General features: G+C 53.3%; 1 protein-coding gene across 5 annotated transcripts in view; it reads left to right on the forward strand.

The window, feature by feature from the left end:
* The window catches only part of TNS3 (tensin 3), a 188,128-nt gene that overhangs the window by 34,397 nt on the left and 128,358 nt on the right, over positions 1–25,373 (forward strand). For 3 of the 5 annotated variants that reach the window (XR_013829912.1, XM_079932348.1, XM_079932349.1), the window contains exon 4: positions 2,858–2,896. The exons of 1 other annotated variant lie outside the window; for it this stretch is intronic. Coding sequence is in view for 2 of the 4 variants with exons in the window: in XM_079932348.1 (XP_079788474.1) it covers positions 2,858–2,896 (39 nt within the window). In the remaining 2 variants the exon portion in view is untranslated. Of the gene's footprint in view, positions 1–2,010; positions 2,520–2,857; positions 2,897–25,373 lie in introns of those variants that run through there. One more of the 5 variants, XM_079932351.1, reaches the window with a different exon arrangement.

The following is a 25,373-nucleotide window of genomic DNA, read 5'->3' on the forward strand; positions in this document are numbered from 1 at the left end:
GCCCCGCTCACCGCACCCCACGCCACAGCTCACTTCCCAATGAAGAGTACAGTTTATGCAGTTTGTGTTAGCCAGTGTCTCCTTCCTGAGGACTTGTCCGTTTTTCTACTGATGTATTGCCGTGAAGGCCAGCGAGCGCCTGGCAACACAAGGCACTCAGTATAAATGAGACGATTGGGGTGCGGACTGCACAGCGCTTGGTGATGTCAGCCACAGATGGGGCTTATTGTGGGGGTCCCGGGAGGTGGGACTGGGAGAGCCCCAGAGCACAGAGCTCTCTCTCGTTTTCTGGAGGACATTCTGGGGCCATGCCAGGTGGTCGGTGTCATTGCACTTCATGCGGCTCTAGGGGACACGGGAGGTGCAGGACACGCCTGGCTTCTGGACTGTCTTCCTAGTGGTTGCTCTTTTTAAAACTCAAGTTTCTGATACTGCATAGGGCTTTTGCTTTTGTTCTCTCTTTATTTTTTTGCGGTACGTGGGTCTCTCACTGCTGTGGCCTCTCCTGTTGCGGAGCACAGGCTCCGGATGCGCAGGCTCAGCAGCCATGGCTCACGGGCCCAGCCGTTCCACGGCATGTGGGATCTTCCCGGACCGGGGCACGAACCCGTGTCCCCTGCATTGGCAGGCGGACTCTAAACCACTGCGCCACCAGGGAAGCCCTGCTTTTGTTCTCTTAACAAGCACATCTTCCAGACAATGAATGAAAAATAATTAACGGACTTTAATTTTTAGGCCAGTATCAGATGGACAGAAAAATTAGACAAGTAGTATAGAGAGTTAACCTATACCCATTTTCCTCCCTCATAATTTCCCCTATTATTAATATGTTGCATTAACGTGGTGCATTTGTTATACTTGATGAGCCAATATTGATACATTATTAACCAAAGCCCATAATTTACATGGTGCTATACATTCTAGGATTTGAACGAATGTATAGTGACACACACCCACCATTACAGCACCACAAAGAAGAGTTTTTCTGCCCTAAGGCTTCTCCGTGCTCCACATCTCATCCCTCTCCCGATACCTGGCATCCACTGACCTTTTTACTGTCCCCATAGTTTGCCTTTTCCAGAAGGTCACAAAGTTGGAATCCTACAGTATGCCGCCTTTTCAGATTGGCTTCTTTCATTTCGCAAGTAGGTATTTAAGCTTCTTCCATATCGTTTCATGGCCTGACAGCTCACTTCCTTCTATTGCTGGATTAGTATTCCATTGCGTGGAATACAGATAACGATTTGTCAAAGGCAGGACTCTGGTGGCTTGCACACTTCTCACCAGTGTGTCAAGCGTTCAGTGAAGCCCCAGGACACAAGCCTGCACCACGTGAAGACTGTACACAGGGGAAAATTAATCACCGTGCTCCATGACCACAGGGGCTCCTTGTCTGACTGCCAGCACCATCCTACGTGCATCTGTGTGTAGCTCCCTCTATTTCCAAAGACTGTTCCTGCTTCCTAAGAATTCTCAGTGTAAAGTGAAGCAGCTCTGAGCTCAGCGATTCTGGACAGTGAGAGCGGCTGCTAAGTGTATGCTAGGTAGGGGGGAAGAAGATGGGGTGCCAGGAGAGAGGGCCCCTGTCCCAGACGAGAACATGAGTCAGAATCCTGGTGGAGTAATAATATGACCCAGACAAATGACTGAGTGTGTATCACGCTCCTTAAGGAACTTTGTAAGACAAGCTGAGGACTATATATAGTTACCATGGCAAGAACCAAGGTTGCACTGCTGCCCACTGCAACCCACGAGGACAATTAGTCAGATCCCTGGGCGTTCTCCTGCCACTACACATTTTTAGAAAACTCTTTGAGGATGGGGCTACACGTGGTCCGGAGGGAGGAGAGCCAGGACGCAGCCATGGGCAGCTGAATCCTGCTTGCAGGTGCCAGGATCGTGGCCTTCCAGAACTGCAGGAAGCAGGTCTGATTCCCTCACCTGCCGACAGCCCTTTCTGCTCAGGGAGGGCACCGTGTTCCCCGGAGGAGAAGCTGCCCTATGTCAGCCCCTGTTCTCAGCGCCACAAGCTCTTACAACTTCCAGTTCTCCAATGGGGAAACAGAGGCCCAGAGCGATTAGAGCCCAAGGGCCCATGGCGAGGAAGTGGTGGAGCGGACGTCCTACCCAAGACGGGGTCTCCAGAGCTGGGGTCTTTATCTCCACTGGGTCTGTTGTCCCAGGTGCCTGTAACTGTGTTTCTTCTGACGTGATTGCAGCTGTGGCCTCATCACATTGGCCTGTGTGTCTGTCTTAACGTGCTTACGTCTGCAGGGGCCCGGGGTGGAGTCCAAGGGACTCCTCCCCACTGTCTGATCACTAAGCTCCAGCCTAGAGTGAAACGTCCACATTTAGACTCTGGTTTTGGTTCCGCTTGTGGAAATAGTTCTAGAAAAGGCAATCTGTTTTGTAGAGAACGCGAGCCCTGAGCGTGTTTGTGAGGTCCTGGGGCAGCTGGAAGACCCCCCCAGGCAGAGCCCCCGGCTCCCTCTCCTGGCCCCCGTTCCCCCTGCTCCCTGGTGAGGAGGCGCTCGCCCTAGTCAGAAGTTCCCAGCCTGGGAGTCTGCTCCGTCTTCCACATTAAAGAGGAAGTCCTGTATTTATGAGCGATGGACATCTCTCTTGGGGAGAGGCTCCATGGTTTTCATGACATTCTCTGAAAAGCACGCGGACTTTACAAAAGTGAACAAAAATCTGGACTCTGTAAACGCTAGGTCTTTTTTGTCTTGAGATGCGAAACTTCGTGTGGATGTGGTCAGAGGTAGTTTCAGGTTTGGGAGCCTCGCTTGATCACGATGCTGCGTTTTTTTTTTCCTTGAGAGAACCCACCTGTTTACCGTATTTCTTCTCCCTTTAGGTGGTGAGTCCCCACTGTGCTCAAGTCCACCTGGAACAGGTAAGTCCCTGGCATTTCCTTGGGGCCCTTCCTGCCGTGCCCTCTTTGGGGAGTCTCCCGACCCCTCCAGGATCCTCTCCCTCTGTTTGAGCTGTAGCGTTTGTTCACAGAGCTCTGTAGGGACCCTGGACCACCTTGCAGTAGCTGTTTGCACACTTTCCTTAAGATGAGTGAATCATACACTCCTTTGTAAGAACCAGCTTTCCCAGCAGCGATAATTACTTCAGGGATTCATTTCCCTGAGCCCGAGTTTCCCCTGTTGTAGTGCAAAGATGCTCCTCGTTCATTTTCTTAGTGATAGAGAAGTGGGCAAAGCACTTGTGTCCAGGGTGTCCGTGGAGGGCACGATGCAGTGGCTTTGGAGCAGAGGCTCTGACCGATGCCTGCTTTCTATCAGATTGAAGGTAAACTCCGTGATAACACTTTCACTTTGGCAGATCTTTATTCTTGTCTGCTCTTTAAATGGATATGTTCCTTGAATGTCATTGTGCCGCTGGGTGTTTTCTTTGCCCCCCACCTCCTTACCAACCCTTGGAGGGGGTTGAGCCTGGTGTTGATGACGTAGCAGCAGCTTGCGGGACACCTGGCGCAGCGCACTTTCGGGACAACAGGATGCCGACAGCCCTCTTATTGCAAACTGGAAGTGACTCACTGTGCGGGGAGTGTGTGCCTTTCCCAGCCTCACCTGTGAGGAGGGGAGACAGGTGTGCCCCGGCGCCTTCTCCAGGATATCTACTAGGTGCGTCCCCTGTGCTTCCCAGGCTGGACGCGGCACCTTGCCCTTGGCCCCGGTTTCACCATATGCAGAATCCAAAGTCCTGGTGGGGATTTCGCCCACCTTCCTGCTTCCTGTGCCTCTGATGGCACGGGTGCCCTGCACCTGCTAAAGCTATGCTCTGTGAGAGTCTTTGCCGGGCAAGGCACCTCTGTGACCACCTGGGGTGTTTGGGACACAGGAATCAAGGAATCTTCATGTGGTTGTCATGCTCTGAACCCTTGGATGTTTGCCCCATGCTCGTTTTCCTAGGCCTTTTCTGGTAGCAGATCCTCTGTTTTATTGCGATGCCTTAAAAAGTGGGTGTGAAGTTCGACTAAAAATGGCAGGCAGTGGGGCTGAGAAAAAGGTCTGGGAGGCAAACCTCCCTTTGTAAATGTTAACTGAGCGGATGAAACGTGCAAACAGGCCTCCGAGATTCCTGGAAGCCAGTGTAAAAAGGAAACCACATTATTGGCATGTGCCTTATCGGCAAGGAGGGAAAAGGCAACTCAGTGGAGAAAGTGCCACGTGGGAAGTTACGCAGGGTGTTGACTGCGTCTGGGAAAGGTGCTGAACCACAGCTGCACAGAAATGCTCCAGCCTGTGCCCAGATCGCGATGAATTATTGTTTTAGAGGGACATCGGATACAAGCTTTGAAGGGCAGCTTATCAAACCCGTTGGCATTATGTGGCCGTACCCATTGGCATGGCGTTTAGAAACAGGCAAGGGGACCCAATACTTTATTGCCTGTTTGGGTCATACCTGTGGGACTTGCACGGAACGTGGTCTACTGGGCTGTACAGTGGACGCATCACTGTTTTTCTAGGTAACCATGATCATTAGTGATGGGCGAGGTGGTTAGGCTCTGTAAGACTGAGTCATGTGTATGTTCTAGATGTTTCTATAGATCTACAGACATGTTCACATGCACGTATAGCACAGAATATAGCAGCGATTATGTGGGGCTAGAGTCAGGTCGGGGTCCCACACGGGCTGTGACAACAGGAGAGCGGAGTGACCTTGAACTGAGCCCTCTTGCTTCTGGGCTCCACTTCCCTGTTCGGTACAGTGGGGATACGACCCGCTTCCTCGCAGCTCGCTGATAAGGATGGGATGAAATAACGTGTGAAGATTCTTAACTCCGGCTCTGGCACAAGGAAAGTACACAGTGAGCGGGGAAAAGCCTTATTTGTTGTTCGGTGAATTCAAGAGGGCGATAACAGGTCTCAGTTCCCGCAGCCTTTGCTGTTGGTGTTTTGCTTTTGATGGTTGTTCTCTTGCCGTCTGCTGGGAGAGAACCAGTTCGATCGGTTCCAGAGCGTGCCCTCTGCTGCGGGAGGGTGATGGCCCCTTGACGGGCACTTCTGAGACCTTGATTCTTGCATCCCTCATTTGGAGGCTTAGAGGAACTCAGTAAGCCCGTGGAAAAGCGCCTGTGGTCAGGCTGTAGGTGGCGTGAGAGCATCCAGCTGGTGGTCGGTGGACTGATTGCAGTATCTTTCCACAACACAGGCCTCGTGGAGCTCTGTACTTGGCCTGACAGCTTTTTTTTGACGTCGGGGCAGTGTTGTTTGTTTTTCCATTTTATCTCTGCCTTTCCACGGCTACCCAAGGGAGTGGATTCATATCAGGGCACCAACGGAAACTCTTTCCCAGGTGCCAGTGCAGCTTTCGCTGGGACGCTGTGAGTCCACGTGTAGGAGTCGCACCCACGGGCAGCACACAGCCACCTCCCCAGAGCATCCAGCCCTACGGAAGCCCCGCGCTGCTTTGCGTCTGAGAGGTGCATTCTCTTCAGAGCAGCCGCCGTCCTTGAAAGAGGCCGTGTGTCTGCCTTTCGGCCTCTCGGGGCCACGTGCGGGAGGCGGTTAGGGCAGTGCCGGCCTCCGTGGGGGACGCAGGTGCAGGCCCTCACCTGGCGGCTGGCACGCACACACCCATTGTTTGGCTGGGCCATTGTGGTCTCTCCCACTGGAGAAGAGGTTGTCTAAGAATAGCTTCTGAAATTTGAGTCAGCTGTTTACTGAACTCAGATGGCTTTATTTCTCCTTGTTTAATTAAAGTGAAGGCAATGGGTGGTTTCTGTCAAAGGTGACCTTAGGAATCAGATTACACTGTCTGAGGCTGGAGGTTCCAACCTGGGTTCTGACAGCTACACCTCTGTATTGGCGTGTGTGTATGCGTGTGCAAGTGCGTGTGTGTGTGTGTGTGTTGGGACTTTGTTCAATGTCATTTGCTTAAACTCACAAAGTCAGAGGAAGTGGTGATGAACGATGAGGTTAACACGAGGGCAGCGTGACTGTTGAGGATACATGCCCATGCGCATGTGCTGTCAGTGTCACATTTCCCACCAGTGGCTGCGTGACAGCGTCTCTCAAAAGGATTGAATTCTTTCAGAAAGAATGCCTACCAAATTGGATAACTGGAAGTTTGAGATAGAGGGAAAGGAATCTACTCTGATGACATTCCCTTTATTTTATTGCAATTTGGTAACAACTACACATTTCAAGGTTTCTATCTGTCAGATATTGATTTGTAAAGAAGTGTTACTGCAGCTCATGGAAGCTTGGTCCCTCCTGCTGGCTCCTTTCCACAGCAGGCTCTCTGTACGAATTTCACGTCCTCGTCTATAAGTGCAGGTATTCGACTGGATGCTGGTTATTCCTGCTTATAGGTTGTTTCCACCCCAATAGTAAACCTTCAGAAGCGTAGACATGGATCTGCCTACCACAGCAGAGTCTTAGCTGAGCGATAGATAGATGCTGTTTTCTGAAAGTCACAAACACATGTACACGTGTGCACGCACACACACGTTGGGACGCACGGCTGCCCCTTCAGAGGCTGTATATCTCATAAGAACGTATTTGACCAGAATCACAGTGATATTAATTTGTTTCAGGCCAACAGAGACGTGCAAACTTCCTTTGCTCTTTAATCTCTCTGATCTTTAGGAAGTAGAGAAAAAGTCTCAAGAATCCTGTTGGATCAAAGTCCAAGTCTTCCACTCGGTCAAGAGAACCAAACTTAACATCTATGTTTTTGGTAAAAGCCGGGTGAGACCCAGAGATAAAAGTATAAACGATGCTGCATTCCCGGAGTTTAACCTTGAAACTAAGTCATCTGATAGCTGTGCTCCAAGTAACCTGTCTACACAGGGATGGGTCATCTGAGGAGCCCCATGGAGGCTCACTGAAGGGGCCTGTGGAGACTGAAAGGCTCAGTTAGGAGGGGAGAAGCATGACAGGCACACCTGGACTCGGGGGGCCGGGGCACGCCCAAGCACTCGAAATGGAGGGACAGGTGTGAGGCCAGAGCTTGGGGCACCATCTCCGCTGGAGAGGCGGGGTGTTCTAGCCCTGCGGTGCTGCTGGAGGCTCTGTGTGTGCTCGCGGACAGCCTCACGCCCTATTTCCGCAAGTACGGATGGACAGGAGTGCCCGGGGATTTACAACTTGGGGAAGAGTGAGGAGTGTTGAGGAAAAGCTGAACAACTGAGTTGAGAGGCGGCCCGGGGGCTCCCTGTTCCTGAGGTTCCCGCGTACTGGTGATCCAGATGCCCGCCAGCCCCTCCAGGGCATCTCAGAGCAGGCCGGGCTCCTGGGCTGGGTTGATGACTTCGTTACTTCCTTTCTCAATTGCTCATTTGTTGTGCTTTTCTCAGTTCAGGGTCCTTTGTGAAGCTTGGGGTGCTGGACTGGCCTTAAGTCAGGGTGAGCCCACAGTGGGAATGGGAAGACCCCCTTCCATTCCTTCCGGGAATCAGCAGGACCCAGGCCAGACTGGTCAGGGCTCAGCCAGTTCGCGTTCCGGGAAGGGGGCCCTGACCTTTGCCCGGTCTCTGGCTGCAGCTGCCGTCAGCACCTCTCCTAAACGCGGCCCTGGGCCATCCCCACAGCTGGGTGTGGGTTCTCGTAGATTTCCAGGAAGGAGGCACTTGCCTCCAGCCTTTCCTTACCCCAGGCCAAACCTGGGTCTACGCTAGCTTTGATTTCACCGTTCCCTCCCTCACCTGAAATAACATCCAGGCCCCTGGCTTTGTTCCCCTTTGCGGGTGGAATTGTCAGGATTTCTGGGAAGGTGGCCCGGTGAAGAGGCCCGGCGTTTGCAATTCCTTAGTGGGAACTCCAGGTCGGCCATCAGGAGCCTTTCCTTAAGTTTCAGTTCAGGGACCTTCTGAGAAGGAGGGACAACCCTCCGCAAATTAAGAAAACCCCCCGCCATAAGCCACCCCCTTTGTAGCTGGGGTCTGAAAGCTGGTGGCTACGTGTTGCTGGCCGCCAGGCCCGCCTGCAGGTGTACGAGAAGGCTGCAGGGGACACGTGAACTCAGGGTCAGCTTGCATCCAGGGCAGCACGGAGCCCGGCTAAAGATTACAACCCACCCCGACTGCAGACGGTCACTCCGGCGATTGCTTCCCCGTGTCTGTTCCCGTCCTTGTGTCAGACGTCGGCATCCCCTGCACATCCACCGCCAGGTGTGGCACACACGGCGTGGCATCGCCACCACTCTGGCTCGGGCTGCCCATCATCCGTGTCCATCCTCGTCCTGGGCCCCCGCGCCCAGCGCTCTGGGGTGACAGCGGTCAGCTCGCCAGGGCCTGCAGCGTCCAGCGTGACAGCTCCTTCCCAGGGAAGGGCCTTGGGAAATGTTTTCAAGGAATGACTGGGGTGTCCCCAGGTCCGAGGGCTGGAAGTCTGCAGTGGATAAGAAAACGCAGGTGGAGTGTTGTTTCTTCTCTTCTATGACACTGGTTCCGCAGCAGTCACAGGTTTTAAGTGTGGGAGGGATGCTTGAAGACGATGGTTCTGTGTGATCAATGGTGGAAATAGCAGTAACTATTGAAGGGGAAAAACAACTGCTTATTTTTTTAATGCCCCGGATTGGGACGAAGGAGAAGCATCATATCGCCATAGCAGTTGAATTACCTGAGTGTATTTTTACCTGCAAGAGGAGTACTCCCTAAAAAATGCTCACAGCGGCGAACTCGCCCAAGTTGAAGTCTCTGCCCGGGAGCAATGGCAGGGGGGCGAGTGACCCTGGCTGTCATTTTGGGAGCCCAGGGTTGTGGAGTCAGATTCTTCTCCAAGTTCTATATGCCCTAGGGCCCTCCTCCCCGGCCCTCTCCTGGGACCCAAGGAACGTTGGGACACAGGGGCCCGTCTCCGGAACTGGGTCTGGAGCGATCCCCCGAGTGCAGACATTTCCCGAATCGGCGTTGTAACAGCTGTTGGCTTTGTGACTTTGAGACATCATTTTCTGACCTGTACAACAGACTTTAAAAAGCACTTACTTAAACAAGCAACAAAACTTTGTTAGTTACCCTTGGTGGGATGTTAGGGGACCAACTTGTGAAATTGGATGAGAGAAGCAATGAAGCATTTGACCTTCTTTTCTTGTACGAACTGTACCTCAGAGTTAAAAATAGATAAAGGGCGGAAGTTTAATTTGGTGAGGAATTCCGCTAACAAATGTTGAGAAAATGATAGCGTTAGAACAGGTCATGTTTCAGACCACTAGTAACTGAACAGCTGGCTCTAGGCTGTGACCTTCTGTAACCTCCTTGTTCACAAAAAGGAAGCTGCTGGGGTCACGTGGACCTCACGTGAAGGACAGGCCGCCTCTTGGCCCAGTCCCTACCAGAAATCAAACCAGAATCACACCAAGCCCAGACCCACCCACAGCTTACAGGAAATACGGGGCCAGAGTGATCTGAAAAATCTTTCCAGAGGGGTCAGCAAAATCAGAACAGGGAAATTCTACTGGGTAAAAAGAACCCCAGTTGTTTTCCAATACACTGCAAGAAGAGGAGGAACCTGTGCTCCTCCGAGGAAATGAAGAGACAGGTTAAATAAACACTGTAAGACTTGATGTGGGTCCTGATTCAAACCATCAGACTGTGAAAAAACAAAACCACAACAAAACTTGTGAGACAGGGACATCTGAACATTGATTCCATATTTGTGTACAAACATGATTTCATATTTGCTTACATTAAGGAATATATTGCTAACGATACTGGTATTTTGTTGTATTTTTTAAAAAGTCTTCATTCTAAAGGTACTGAAATCCTTATCAGATGAAGTGATGTGACGTTTGGGTTTGGCTTTACAGTGATTCAGTGAGGAGCTGTGGGGATTGGAAGCTGGTGGTACCTGAAGCTCAGGACCCTGGTCTCCACATCCCAGGGTTATAGTGCAGGATGCAAGTAATAAGGCACAGAGCTCAGGGTGGCCTGGTGATGGACACCCAGTGGCCAGTAACTGTTTCACCATATGAATCGCCCACCATGTTTCGAGATCCGCTGCCAGCTCCCCATCCTGCCCAGTTATCTTCCTGAGGGCTCAAGGCTTGCCCGCCAGCGGCCAGTGTGGCCTCCTGACTAGTTGACATCTGGAAGGACACTGTGTCTGCTTGATGAAATGCTTCACTGAAAACCTGCTGAGTTCGTCAGCACAGGACACAGAGGTGATACGTTGTTTTCTAAAATGGCATGTTTGCTTCATAAAGCCTTTTTAAAACAGTCATTCTGCGTGAAGTTAGTTTCAAACCAGCCAAGTGCATTCTTACTCTTCTCTTTGGGAAGATCGTACATCTTCCTCCCCAGAGGGACTGACTTCAATATGATTTGCTCGTGAGGTACAGACGTTGAGTGAGCACAGATTTAGACCCAATGTGACAAAGGACTTTGGAAAATTAAGAGTTAAAAATGGACTTGGAAGTGTGTGAGGTGGCGAGCTCCCTGTCCTTGGAGATATTCAAGTAGAGGCTGACAGCACTGCTGCAGTGGTCATTCCGAATGTGATTGGGAGATTGGGGGACTGAGTGAAAACGACGGCGAGGGTTGCTTTAGCAAAGCCAGCAGAGTATGTGATAACAAGGTTTTAGTCCAAACCAAGCAATGCAGGTAGTTTATTTAGTCAGTGGTTCTCAAAGTGTGATCTCAGAACAACAGCGGCAGCATGAATCTGGGAACTTAGAAACGCAAGTCCTCTGGTCCCACCCCTGACCCCAGACCTCTCTTTTCCTAAGCCTGCCGAGTGACTGTACTGCCAGCTGAAGTTTGAGCACCAGCTCTACGAGGAGATGTCTTCCAGGGGTGCGGCCACGCTGAGCGAGCCTGGCGGGCTGTGCGAGCTGGGCGTGGGGATGACTGAGGACGCTGCAGCCTAGGGGGACGGAGAGGGGGTGGGCTGGGCTGCCTCACCGAGATCCCTTCCTCTTGGGAACAGTCTCTCACCTCCTGATGCCCTTGTCCTCTCCCTCCTGCATAGACGATGTTGTAGTCCTTTTGTCCGCTTTCTAGAACACAGAGCCAGCTTCTTCAGGGTCTCTGTCTAGAAAACTCTCCAAGCGGCTCAGTGCATGGCGTCGGAAGTCCTCAGGTGGAAACAAAGCTCTGGCAGAGACAGTGCACGTCTTCAGAAGGAAGCGTGGCAGCATCAACCTGTCAGCCTCTACCTTCCAAAGAGGAAGGAGAGGGCTTCCCTGGTGGCACAGTGGTTGAGAGTCCGCCTGCCGATGCAGGGGACACGGGCTCGTGCCCCGGTCCGGGAGGATCCCACATGCCGCGGAGCGGCTGGGCCCGTGAGCCATGGCCGCTGAGCCTGCGCGTCCGGACCCTGTGCTGCGCAACGGGAGAGGCCACAACAGTGAGAGGCCCGTGTACCGCAAAAAAAAACAAAAAAAAAAACAAAGAGGAAGGAGAACTCCAGGGCTTAGCTTCCCAAGGAGCATAAGGCACCCTTGGTATAAAAAAATGATATCACATAAACTTACAACTATGACTGGATACTGTGATTATGATTCTTGTCATAATGTTATTGTGACAAATATGGGGACATTAGAATTGGGAAGTTTTCCAGATACTTCTTAAGTGAATCAAAGATTGAATCACCTACAAATTTAAAAAGATTAAATTACAGTCACACCTCATTGTTAGTGGATTTTATGTTTGCAAACTTGCCTGTTTACTAAACTTTATTTGTAATCCACAAATCAACACTCACTGTGATTCTGTGGTTGTCCAGGGATGTGCGCAGAAGGGCAAAAATTTTGAGCTGCCTGTGGGCACGTCACCAGCTGAGGCTGTACAAGGTGCCTTCTTGTTTCAGCCTTCAGACTAATAGTATCAATAAACAGGTGTCCTTTTCAAGGTATATTTCTTTCAGTGCCACATTTTTTTCTTTTTGTTAGTGATTTCTGTTTACAATGGCTGTTGCTCATAGGCACAAGAAGGCCGGCCAGTGTCATGGTGACTTTTTAGAACATGACAACCTTGAATGAACTACAGCTGATTAGTTTTTTTTTTAAATTATAAATTTATATATTTATTTTTGTCCGCATTGGGTCTTCGTTGCGATGTACGGGCTCTGTCTAGTTGCGGTGAGCAGGGGCTACTCTTCGTCGTGGTGTGCAGGCTTCTCATTGCGGTGGCTTCTCTTGTGTGGAGCATGGGCTCTAGGCGCGTGGGCTTCGGTAGCTGTGGCTCGTGGGCTCAGTAGTTGTGGCTCGCAGGCTCAGTAGTTGTGGCTCGCGGGCTCTAGAGCACAGGCTCAGTAGTTGTGGCGCAGGGGCTTAGTTGCTCTGTGGCATGTGGGATCTTCCCAGACCAGGGCTCAAACCTGTGTCCCCTGCATTGGCAGGCAGATTCTTAACCACTGTGCCACCAGGGGAGTCCCCAATTGATTAGTTATTGATTAGGGGTCCTCAGACCTTTTCCCCTCACTTGCCCATCAGAAAGAAGAGACCCTAGCCCACTTCCCAGCTGCCTCCCCACGAACCTGCAGTGGGCAATTCTCATACAAACCTGAGAGGTGGGCAGGAGGAGAGGCCAAGCTGGGAGGAATCCACGGTGGAGGGCTGAGTGGTCTTGGTTTTTGGGGTGCTAGGGTAGCCGGGAAGTTGGTGGCCCACCGTGGTGAGTAAGAGCTGGGAACCTCTTATGCATTTGGCATAAACAGGTTTGGGAGCAGACATGGTGGCCTCTGGGCTGAGTCCCATCGCTGCTTCTCACTGGCTGGGTGACTTTGAGCATGTGGTCCTCAGCTCCCTTTTGGCAAAGTGTGGATGGTAAGGGTTCCCGGCTCAGGGGGCCGCCATATGGGTCATGAGAGATAGTGCAAGGAAGACACTAGGATGGGTCTGGGCTCGAATAGGTCTGGGATAAGTGGCTTTAACCATTTCTCTGCTCCATGTAATAACAGTCATGAGGAGGGTTGTCACATGTCATCGATTTGCTTTCACATTCAGTCAAACCTGTCATTAAAAATGATCAGAATGTGTAGGTGGTTCTTGAATTGACCTGTCAGTTAACCCGCAGAATCCTGACCGTGACTCACTTTAGTATTTAACTGTGTCGACACAGACAACAGTTGTCGACACAGACAACAGTCGCCGTATGTCCTTGGTGTATTGATAGCCCTGTCTTTGAGTTCAGTCCAGTGGCTGAGGCTCCCCTGTCCTGTTTTTGCATAATGTACACCCACAATGAGTCCTCTAAACTTCCCTGCAAGTGTTATGAAAGCTGAAGGAGACTTAGGAGATGACTGGACCACATCAGTCCTCTGGATTTGCCCTGGGTTTTACCCAACCTGGTTAGGTCGAGAGCGCTGATGACTGTGCGTTTCCGGGGACGTGAACACCCACCCGTGTTTGTAGCAACAACAGATCTCTTTCTTTGGAGGCTCACGTTTCAGTGGTTTGCACAATGTTTCCTTAAACTCGGCAGCGACAGAAGCCAGCGGACGTGGTCGTCTGTGGGCTGGTTGGTGGATGAGGCAGTACAGGATTGTGGAGGCTGGGCAGCCCTGGGTAGCAGGCATTTGTCTTCCAGAGTGAATGGAGTGACCATACAGTTATTGATTGGTGGGGGGGCCAGTCAGTTATGGTGTGACCTCATTTATTTGGTTCTCGGAGGGCAAGACAGAGTTTAAATTCCAATCAGTGAGCAGTAGGTCCCAAACTTTGACGTGGCTTCCCAGCTGCTCCAGCCAAGACTCATCTTCCATTTTAATTCAACATGTGTTTGTCTTTTATTTATTTATTAAAAAAAATTTTTTTGGGGGGGGCTGCGTTGGGTCTTCATTGCTGCACGTGGGCTTTCTCTAGTTGCGGCGAGCGGGGGCTGCTCTTTGTTGTGGTGCGCGGGCTTCTCACTGCGGTGGCTTCTCTTGTTGCGGAGCACAGGTGCGTGGGCTTCGGTAGTTGCAGCACGCGAGCTCAGGAGCTGTGGCTTGCAGGCTCAGTAGTTGTGGCGCATGGGCTTCGTTGCTCGCGGCATGTGGGAATCTTCCTGGACCAGGCATCGAACCCGTGTCCCCTGCATTGGCAGGCGGATTCTTAACCACTGCGCCACCAGGGAAGTCCCTGTTTTTTCTTGAATGTGATCCATTGTCATCCAGCATTTAATTCCACATTCACAGTCTTATATTTACCTCTCTGTTTCATTTTAAGCAACTTAAATGTGGGAATTATCCTCACCTATAAAAAGGGAACACCATTTCAGAGATGTTCTCAGAAAGGGGGCCTGCCTTTTCCTCTGGACCCCTGGATTTCAGTGGGGCCATCCTTGGTGGGAAGCTTGGGCACTGGCGCAGGATGGGCCTACAGGACAGAACACTGCCCCACTGGGCACCACCCGGAGTGGCCTCACGTCACTGCTGCTGAAGCCCTCTCTCTGCAGAGAGCTCTCGCCCTCCCAGGATGAGTGACACTACCCCAGCGATAATCACGCAGGTCCTTACTTCCTAGAGAGTGTGTCTGGTCTCTCCTGGGGCTGCACGTCACTCCTGGGCTCCTCATATCCCTGGCTGGCACCGAGAATGCTCCTGTTGGGAATTTGATGGTGTCTTTGAGAGCTGGATCCTCAGGCTTGGCGTGTTCTCCATCACCACGGAGTAAGGAGTCAACAGCCTGTCCTTGGGGCACCACACCTGGCCCCGTCCGCTCCCCCACCAGAGTGCACTTCCCCTCCCAATCACGTCTCTCACGCGTGAAATGCGGGAGCTGGGCTAGGACCGTCTCTCCCTCTGGGGCCCCTGATGGTGAAGAGTCTGGCTTTGAGCCCATACCGCCGTGAGACACGGGGCTAGGTGCCTCTGGACTTCTCCGGTCCTCTCATGGAGCCAGGGGGCTGCCATCGTTGACCCATTTCACAGACGTGAGAAGCGATGCTCAGAAGAGTTAAAAATCCTGCTGACGTGACAGGTAAAGGGACAGGTGGCCCGATTACCCTTCACCCCCGCGGCCCCTCTCAGGAAGCCCCTGCCGTCCTGTGGGGACCGAGCTGGCCTAAGACAGAAACTGGAGCCCCTCAGCTCGGGGCCTCCACTGCGCCTGGCCTGGAAGGAGACCCCACGTGGTTTCCTCCAGCGCGGACCCCTCCACCCCCTGGCCATCCTTCCAGGGACAGGGCTGTGAGAGCCTCCCACAACCCTCCCCGTGGTCCTCTATGGGAAGAAATGAAATGTCCTTGTTGTGGAATAATTGACAAAGAATAAAAGAATGCCTGTTTAGATGTAACTATAAAATGGGCCTACATGACTCTCTCTCTCAATTTAAGGAGCATATCCGACCATTTCATAAAATGAAATCCATCAGACAGCCTCCAGGGTAGACAGCTGGGGAGGGGAGGGCGGTTCTGAAGTGGGGGATGGGGCCCCGGTTCCGACGTGGGGGATGGGGCTCTGGTTCTTGGCCGCGCCTGGCCCGGCACTGGCTGTCCTTCCTCTTGTAGCTCCGGGTGTCCCGTGAGCAGGTTGAATCCAGCCTCGACAGGTTGGGCCACCTGTTCAGCCACAGTTTTCCCCACGGTCTGACGTGTGTCCAGCCACCACCTCCTTTTTCCTTTTGGCCTCCTGGAAACTCGGGGCCCAGGGAGCGTGACAGTTCAGGAGCTAATGGAGGTATCGTGGCGCCTGCTTCTTCTTTCTGGTCCAGCTATGCTCTTTGACTTCGTTTGTGTGTTTGTTTCTTGGTTTTGTGCTAATTAAAAAGGGCAGAAGGAGGGCAGGCGGGCGCGTGGGCACGCACCTGTTAGTTTCTGGGACACCTGCCTTCCCAGGAACCCTGGCAAGTTTCCTGGGGGAACTTACGAGGATGGGCCTAACCTTTCTGCACCCCAGGGAGGTGGGACTCGGCAGTGCCAGCAGGACGCGGCTCCCCGCCCTGTGTGGTCCTTCCTGGTCCCTCTGCGGTCCCTGCAGGGCCCTGGCAGGCAGCCCTCAGCCAGAGCCCGTGTCCCTGCCCTGAGCGCAGGCCTACGTGCTTTCACTGAGCCCTCTGCTCCGCTGTGGGGCTGGGGCCCCTGTGCTGCAGCCCTGAGACTGTGCTCCCAGCCACCCCTCCTGTCACCACTCCTACGCCTGCATCAGGCCAGTGGCAGGGAGGGAACAGGGCGCGAGGAGGGAGCTGCTTCTGCAAGGAGAAGCTGCCTGTGCCCCTCCGCAGCACAGTGAGTTCCTCCCCAGAGGGATCTGCAGGGCCTCCACTTGCACTTGGCACGGAGTCTGTCCCTGGCGTCTCTCCTCTGTTTGCCCCTGTCCTCGCTGGGTGGCGATGGGGCAGTGAAAGTCGCGTGGAGCACCGAGCCCTGGCCCTGCCCCCCGCCCTCTGCTTCCTGGGGGCGGCCACTGCCGGAGCTGAGGACCTCTGCCCATCACCCCCTCTGGGGACATCGGACTTGATTGTGAAAGCACTGTCTCCACCCTCCTGCCCTGGGGACGCCTCCCTCCCTTCCTTCATCAGCCTCGGGGTTACGTATGGTTCAGACCAGCCTATGCAGCTCAGAATTCTGATTATTTGGTGACAAATAAGCACAGACATAATCTCAGTGTGAACAAAACCTTGCTTCTCATAGTTGAGCTTGGGGGTTACCTTAGTTTCCTAACTTAAGAGGGGTGTGTATTTTCTAGTAATTCATCGTAATCACTGCTCACCTGTAGGAGCATTAAGAAAAGAATTCTTCAGGTGGGCAATCCTAAAAAAATTCTTAAGGTGGGCAGTCCTGATAATGAATTTGTTTTCTGGTATTCTCGTTCTGGAAGGGAACGGTGTCTTGCTGGCTGTCTGACTTTGGGAAGATTTCTTTCCCAGAGTCTTATTTCTTTGAATGGCGCTGTGGTCCTGGATGGTTACTGTGTTTGATGTGGGCTTGTGGGGAAGTTGCGTTTCAGGGGCCAATCCCTGCCTGGTGCCCGAGTGCAAAGCTGATATTCATTTAGCACTTTCTACCTGCTAGGTGCTGTTCTCAGCTCTGCACATGTTTCCTTATTTAATCCTCCCAATACCTCCACTTCCCAGATGAGAAAACTGAGTAACGGAGAGGTAATTTCTGAAGGTCAGACAGCTGGGGCCTCACCTAGGCGTTAGGATTCCAAAGCAGGTGCACATCACCCCTGTACCCTGCTATCCGGGCAGTGAGTGAATGAATGAGTGAACAAATGAATGCCTTTATATTTGAACTGGATGTGGGTAGCTGTTACCTTTCAAATTTTTTTTTTTTTGTGGCTCTGCCCCACAGCAAGCGGGATCTTAGTTCCCTGACCCGGGATCGAACCCATGTGCCCTGCAGTGGACGCGTGGAGTCTTAACCACTGGACCACCAGGGAAGTCCCTCAAAAAGTTTTTAAATGTACTTTTAACTCCATTTTCCTGGAGAAACAAACACAGAATGTACAGAGATGTTCAGCTGATCTTAATGGAGCCCCCTCCCCAGTCCCCAGCCTGGCGGTGGCCTCTGTGCACTGCCACCAAGTCCCGTGCTTCCTTGTGAATCTGGCTGTGGTTATGCAACGTGCCTTTTGTTCCTTTTTATAAGACCTTTCACAACGCAAGTTTCGGGGCTGGTCAGCGTGGCTGGGACCAGCACACAGGTCCGGCAGCTCTGGGGAAGCTGGCACCCTTGATGTGTCCTCAGGCCCGCCAAGGTCCCGGTATGGCATTCGCTAAAGGTCTTTCTTTCTTTGCTCTTCACCCGAAAGCCAGAGGGGGCGAGGGGAGGTGGGAAGCAGGGGTGCAGCCTTCACCTGCTCCAGCCCAGGGATCCCGGTGCCACCCTTCTCCCCGTGAGCGGGTGCAGGGAGCGAGCCTGGTGAGAGCTGCGACCAGCTCCCCGGTACGGTCGGCAGTGTGCCTGGAGAGGATGGCCCCTGCTCCGGTTTCACCTTGCGGGGATCTCACCAAACGCTTCCACGGGGTGATCTGGAGGATCCTGTTGGTGAGCACGTGTGTCACAGTAGCCAGTACCCGGGTGGGCGCAGCATATGAGAAGAACCCACATTTGACGGTCTGTGGGGACAGGCTGTACTTGATGGTCAATGGGTTGTCTGAAGTTGGTGTTTCACCACCTGGCTGTGCAATGGAAAATTTCTTCCTAATAACCAACCACCCCCCTTTCATTGAGTCCATATGTTATAACCTTGGGGCGGTGCAGAGAGTTGCTACTCTTCAGCTGCTATTCTTTTTAAATTTTCTTTCTTTTTTTTTTTTTTTTTTTGCGGTACGTGGGCCTCTCACTGTTGTGGCCTCTCCCGTTGCGGAGCACAGGCTCCGGACGCGCAGGCTCAGTGGCCACGGCTCACGGGCCCAGCCGCTCCGCGGCACGTGGGATCTTCCCGGACCGGGGCACGAACCCGTGTCCCCTGCATCGGCAGGCGGACTCTCAACCACTGCGCCACCAGGGAAGCCCGACTGCTATTCTTTTAGATGATGAGTCTGTTTAAGCCACTTAAATAGTAAATGTACCCCATGTATTTATTATTATTATTTTTTTATACATTTATTTATTTACTTATTTATTTATTTTTGGCTGCGTTGGGTCTTCGTAGCTGCGCGCAGGCTTTCTCTAGTTGTGGTGAGCGGGGGCTACTCTTCGTTGTGGTGCGTGGGCTTCTTATTGCAGTGGCTTCTCTTGTTGCGGAGCATGGGCTCTAGGTGTGCGGGCTTCAGTAGTTGTGACATGTGGGCTCAGTAGTTGTGGCTCTCAGGCTCCAGAGCACAGGCTCAGCAGTTGTGGCGCACGGGCTTAGTTGCTCCGCGGCATGTGGGATCTTCCCAGACTAGGGCTCGAACCCATGTCCCCTGCATTGGCAGGCGGATTCTTAACCACTGTGCCACCAGGGAAGTCCCCCATTTATTTTTGTTATCCTAAAAATAAAGCTAGGTAGATATTCGTTACTGAAATGTTAAACAGTATCCCCCTGCCTCTTAACATGGCCAGATCACCCCTCTGACTCTTTGAAATTATTGCTTGGTTTATTCCTTCCTTCATCCTGCAGGCCTCTGTGTTTTGCTGCCTGCTGCCTTCAGGACACCGCTCCCAGGGCTGAGCTGCATCTGGGAGCCAGCAGCCAGTGCCTCTGCTGTGTCTTCAAGGGGGGAATGTAGAGCTTAGACAAGAATTCACACCCTGGTTGTTTCTGTGCAGTTGAGGTCAGTGCGGTCGAGAAGACCAAGGTAGACAGAACATGCATATGGGACCCCTTTGCTGGGGAGATGACATCTGAACTGAGAGCTGCAGGTGGGGCTTGAATAAGTGGGTGCAGAGCATGTGCAAAGGCCCTGGGGCAGGAGGGAGCGAATGTGTTGGGAGAACTGAAAGGAGGGCTGCGAGGTGAGGATGGAGAGTGAGGGAGACTCCATGAGGTAGGCTGCTGGGTTGGGGCTCACCCAGGGCCTCCTGAGCCAGGCCAGTCCCCACCGTTCACCCCGTGGCAAGGGGACATGAGAACGCTGCATAGCATCAACCCCTGCAGCACAGGCTTGATCTGTCCACCGTGTGTGTGTGTGTGTGTGTGTGTCTAAGTGTGCTTGTGACAGGCATGGGTGCTGCTGTGTCTTCACGGGGAAGTGTCCGTGGCTTCCTCTCCTCTGCCGACATGCGTTCACTGACCCCTGAGTGGTTCTCATTAAGGCACTGCTTTCTCTGTTCTCATTTTCCTTTCACACCATTTCATGCTTTCCCAGAAAACACATGAGAATATGTCGCTGTAAATGCTGTCAATGCGTTTACTCTGTGCTGGGCCCTGTTGTGGGTCCGTGACAGGCCTTTGCTGCTTTCACTCTACAGCAGCCTTGCGGGGACGGTTGCCGTAGTGATCAGCCCATGTTATGGGTAAGAGCATGAGGCACAGAGAGGGCATGCTGCCTGCTCGAGGTCACACAGCTGGAGCATTCAGGGTTCTGTTACCTGGACTTAGAGGCCTTCATCTGAAGGAGAGCAGGGCCTGGTAATGCAGGGACAGCCTACGTGGCTAACCCTGGCCGTGGGTCAGCCGGCTGTCCCTGTGTGGCCCTGCGTTCACAGCCGCCAGGGCCGGAAGGGACTCCGGGAGATGCCCGGAGGGTGGCCATGGTGAGCAGTGTGGGTGTGGTTCTAGCCCAGGCCGCACTGCTTACTTGCTGTGTAGTGGGGCTTACTCCGAACGTCTTCCCTTCCTCTTTCCTGCCCTTTGCGTTGGAGGGTGACGGGGCACATGGCCTATAGCAGCTGTTGTCTCTGCACCCTGAATCCGATCCCTCACGTAAGCCTTTCAGGTTGTCCCCGAGGCTCTGCTGGGGCCCTTGGCGATGTGGCGTGGGTGCGGTGTCGTTGCCGCGTTGGACTTGTCAAGCGCTTTTCGTGGAAGCCTACAGGAAGCCAGCGATCCGCCTCTCATGGTTGGTTATTGGCGACGCGGAGCCTGGCGTCCTTTGGCCTGGACACGGTTGCTGGCTTTGACTGCAGCACCCTCCCCCAAACCCTTCGACGGCGCATTCTGCATCCAGAGTAAGGTCTTCAGGGGTTTGTTTACTGTCATGCATCGACTACATCTTTTCCTTGAAAAAGTATAAGATACAAGGGCCCCTAGTAATTCTTGGCCTCCTGTCAGGGTAGCAGAGGTTCGGCTGTAGATTTGAGGTGGTGCAGGATGTTTGACTGAATCAAGTAAGCCTCAGGTCAGCTGGGGGCCCGGCGGCCCGGAGCCCCACGCACCCTGGGGAGCCAGCGGCTCCTGGGAGGTGGTGTTGCCCAGTGGATGAGGATCCCGCCTCCCCCTCTGCCCCATACACCACGCACGTCTGTGAGCGCAGGGGACCACCTCCCCGCCGGGCACCGTGGGTGCCTGTCTTTACTCAGCCCGGGCGGGGCCCGCAGGGTGTGCGCCCGGGGAGCAGCTGCCCTCCCACTCTGGACACGTGCTTTGGCCTTCGTCCCCCGCGAGCTTCCAGTGGCCTTTTCACGCCGGTCGTCCCCACCAGGACCCCAGGACCCCACTGTTCTCTCCCTCTGTTGTTTGGAAGTACGTGGCTGTCCCTCGTCTGCTCCCAAACGGTGGAGTGCCTGTCTGAACCCCAGCCTTCCTTCCAGCGGTCTGCCCTCTTAGAAAAGCGCCGTTATCAGTGGCAAAGTATTTCTCTCCCAGCGATACTTGGGCCAGTGTCACCATGTGTTCTGGACTGAGCTACCCCTGGTCTTGGCGAATGGTGCACCAGTCTCTGTTCTCTCTTTTTTTAAAAAAAATTTAACTAATTAGTTTTTGGCTGCATTGGGTCTTCGTTGCTGCGCGCGGCCTTTCTCTAGTTGTGGCGAGCAGGGGCTGCTCTTCATTGCGGTGCGTGGGCTTCTCATTGTGGTGGCTTCTCTTGTTGCAGAGCACAGGCTCTAGGTGCGCGGGCTTCACTAGTTGTAGCTCGCGGGCTCTAGAGCCCGGGCTCCGTAGTTGTGGCGCACGGGCTTAGTTGATCTGCGGTATGTGGGATCTTCCTGGACCAGGGCTCGAACCCGTGTCCCCTGCATTGGCAGGTGGATTCTTAACCACTGCGCCACCAGGGAAGCCCTCTCTATTCTCTTTTAATAACAGAAGTTTGTGTCGGCATGCAAATGTCATGGTGGTCACTGTGCTCTCTTGAAAGATGGCCACATGATTGCAGAATTGCTATTGCTACATCTATTTCAAATATAAAAATAACCTCATTAGGAAAATAAATGAGTTTTAATAATTTGAAAAATATGTTAAACGAGAGAGCCCCCGGGCAGGTCATCTAGTTCTTTATCTGGTGGATGGCTCACTCCTCTCTGTTTTGGATCCGTGGACTCAGGGTTTGCAGGTCTGCACCAGACCTTCGAAGCGCTGGATCCAAAGCTGTCATTTTATCAGGGAGGCCAGTGACTTCATTGGGGTCCCAGGACTACATAGTGGTCTAAGCAGATGAGCTTTGGGCCTCAAGCAGCACCTTTAAGGAGAAGCAGCCCCTCGAGCAGCCCAGGCTTTGTGGGTTACCTTTCGTATGTTTAACCTTTAGCACGGATTCCACCTGTGTCTCTTCCCTTTGCCCTTATTTTTCTTAGCACATTTAGAAGTTGAGAGCTGTGATAAGCATGTGCCAAAGGGGACACAGGTGAAGGAGGCTGGGCAGGGCAGAGGCAGGTGGGGATGGTGCTGCATCGCCCTGGAGACCAGGAGGAACGCGGCAGGTGCTGTGCTGCTGTCACCCCGGGCGCTGGCACAGGTCTACGGAGAGCGGTGGTGGCCTGCAGCCCTCAGCCTCCGAAGGCTCCCCAGGAAGCCTGGCGGACAACTCTCTTCTCACAAAACAGCAGGAGAAAAGTCGTTTGCAGCACAGGTCGGGGGCCAGGGGGCTACAAGTAGAGAGGCTTCTTCAGACTTCCACGAGCTCAGGATGCAGGGTTTCTCATGAGCAAGGGACTGTCTTCAAGAATCTTTTGTACGTTGGTTCTCAGTTATTACTATTTTTTTTTTGCGGTACGCAGGCCTCTCACTGTTGTGGCCTCTCCCGTTGCGGAGCACGGGCTCCGGACGCGCAGGCTCAGCGGCCATGGCTCACGGGCCTAGCCGCTCCGCGGCATGTGGGATCTTCCCGGACCGGGGCACGAACCCGTGTCCCCTGCATCGGCAGGTGGACTCTCAACCACTGCGCCCCCGGGAAGCCCTCTCCGTTATTCTTAAGGCATGAAATATACTGTGATGATAAAGGGAGACTTTGGCTTTTTAGCCCCCAAAGTAGATAAATTCTCTGCTTCCAAGTAAAGACTCACAGAGACATCACATGTCAACTTCCTGACAAGCACGGTGTTTGGGCATGGTCAGGCCCCTTCCACTGGGCGTGGGGCGTGCCCCTCTCTATCTGCTCACGGCAGAGCTCCCCGGGCAGCCAAGGGGCTTCTATCCAGTGTATCCGGGGTCCCGTCCCCTGCGTATCATCTGCTTGGTTCCAGATACAGCCCCAGAATGAAGTTTTCTCCCGTTGCAGGATTTCATGCACATCAAATCTCAGAAACTGGCTTAGAAGTGGTAATTTGCTCACGGTTGCTCTAATCCTCCAAGCGTAGGGCTAGACTAGCTCCCCAGGGAAGAGCTCCGCTGACTTCAGTGATTCCAGTCTGACCCAGGGACAGGCTGAGCAGGGTGGGCTGTGGACCATCGGGGGCCGGGGGATCGAAAGAGTCCAGAATTTCGGTGTCAGAAGTTGCTACTGCATCTTCACTGTGATATTCTAGACACCTAATGGTACTTCTGAGTGCTTTTTCCCAAACCGTGAAGTGAGGAGAATCACATCTCCGTCCTGGGGTTCCTGCTGGGAAACAGGTGGCCGACCACGAGTGGGTCTGCTTCCTGACCTCAGTCACCTGCGGCCTCTTACAGGACAGTGCCGGTGGAACACTGCTGCCTCCCATAGTGAAGCCCGGGGGGCTGCGTGGTCGATGGACCCAGGCCCTGTCGCCCCAGGCACGGTTGGCTGCTGTGGGGTGCAGGGGCAGCACGGCGAGGAAAGGAGGCAGGGACTTTCTCTCCAGCCTCTTGGGGGCCCTGACTTGCCGGAGGGCCTCCCTTTTTCATCCTAGAGATCCCCTCCTCACTCTTCCCCTCCCGTGTACCTGTTCTGGCCTCACTGGTTCCCTTGCTGGTCCCTGAGATGCAGACAGTCCCACCGCAGGGCCTTGGCACTGGCCACACCCCCCCGAGTGGCATCGCCTTCATGTGATGTCCCTCAGCCCACCTCCACGCTAGGCTTCTCACCTAAGGAGTGGCCAGGAGCCTCACCGGCAGGCTGGGGTGCACAGTCGGTATGTATGTGGCAGTCCCAGCCCCTGTCATCCAGTTAGGTGATGGGGGCAGGTACTGGAAGGCGTAGCGGGCCTGCCTTCAAGGAGTTCGTTCTTTATTGACAAACTTACGCTTACGGATGGTGTCAGCTTATCCTAAATGGGTGTGTGTTACTTCAGTGTAAGTTGGCAAAGGACACAGCTCAGGCTGCAGGTGGAACTGAGAAATGCTGGGAGGGTAGGCCGAGGCCTGGCCTTCTGATTGTATTGCTTGTACGTATGTATGTATTTGTGTAATTATCTTTCATGCGTGTATGTGTGTGTGTATGTTTCTATCATCTATCTATCTACCTAACCCTATCATGTATCTGTCACCTATCCAATCTATTTGTCTGCCTATCTACCATCTAGCTGTGTATTTATCGTCTATCTAGCTGACATCCATCATGCAAAGGGTGGTGGAGCTCAGGACTTGCTGTGGGTTTGGGCTGTTTCGGACCCTCTGTGAAGCTGCTGAGCCTTGAGGCTGCTGCGGGGAGTGTGGGTGCTACCCCTCCAGGCCCATCCTCACTGCCCTCTTGGGGCCTGGTGTTTCCCAAGGCCCGGAAGCTGCCCAGCTCTCTGCCTTCTAGAGCAGGAAGTATCTCGCGCTCCTGTGCTAATTCTGGGGGAATTACAGAGCAAAACTAAAACGGTTCTCTTGGACCGACCTTCAGGTCAAACCAGGAGAGAGTACGGAAGGAGTCTCTGTGGCCCCCTTGAAACTCAGCTTCCGTGTGTCAGGAATGACAAGGGACGTTCCCTCTCCGGCTAAGCAGCGAGGAGGGGGCGGCCTGGCGGCGAGCAGCTTGGCCTGGTCACATCCCGTGCTTGGACGTCAGCAGGTGGGGCTGGTCCGCAGGGCCCCCGTGGCCTTCCCTCCCCCCGGGGTATTGTCTTCTCTCCTGCTTTGCTTTGTCACGTGTGTTCGCACAGACGGGAGTTTGCAGAGTGAAAACGCAGAGAGGTTTGTAAGTATCGGAAGACAGAATCAGTCCCTCTGTGCTGGTTGGTAGTAGGGAGCAGCGGTCTCCAGTCAGCTTTGCGTACTCACCCCCAGGTTGGCGGCTTCCTCCCTGTTTGCCTTCCAGGAGGGCGTCTGAGTTCTGTGACTGTGGCCGTGAGGCCTGAATGCCACACCAGGAGCTGGAACTTCATCTGAGCTGACCCTGGAGGCATTACACTTTCTCCAGTTACAGAAGTGAGCTATGTTCTAAGCAGAAAAGGAAAAAAAATGCACATAGAAGAAAAAATGTAACGGGACATTCCAGAAGCAAACTTCTGCCCCGTCAGCCTGCACTCTGGCCACACATTGCCAGGGGTGCGTGTATAGGAGTGAGTGGGTCTGTGTGTGAATCATACTCTGCACCGGTGAGCGGCCATGTGGCCGTCTGGGGTCGTCAGCGCTGTTGCCGTCATAGGTCACGGCCTCTCTCCAGGCTCACACACGTGTCGCCGTCTGCAGGGTAGCGTGGTTTATCTAATGTAACTGAGGGGCCGTGGTTGACCTCTTAGGCTGTTGTCTATTTTTTGCTGTTACACACATCACAGCGCAGTGAGCGTCCCTGTCCATAGAGACTCACAGACTTTTCCATTAATTTCCTCAGCGTCATTCCTCACATTGCTAAGTCACATG

The sequence above is a fragment of the Stenella coeruleoalba genome (genome assembly GCF_951394435.1).
Source record: "Stenella coeruleoalba genome assembly, chromosome: 9".
Taxonomy (NCBI): Eukaryota; Metazoa; Chordata; class Mammalia; order Artiodactyla; family Delphinidae; genus Stenella; species Stenella coeruleoalba.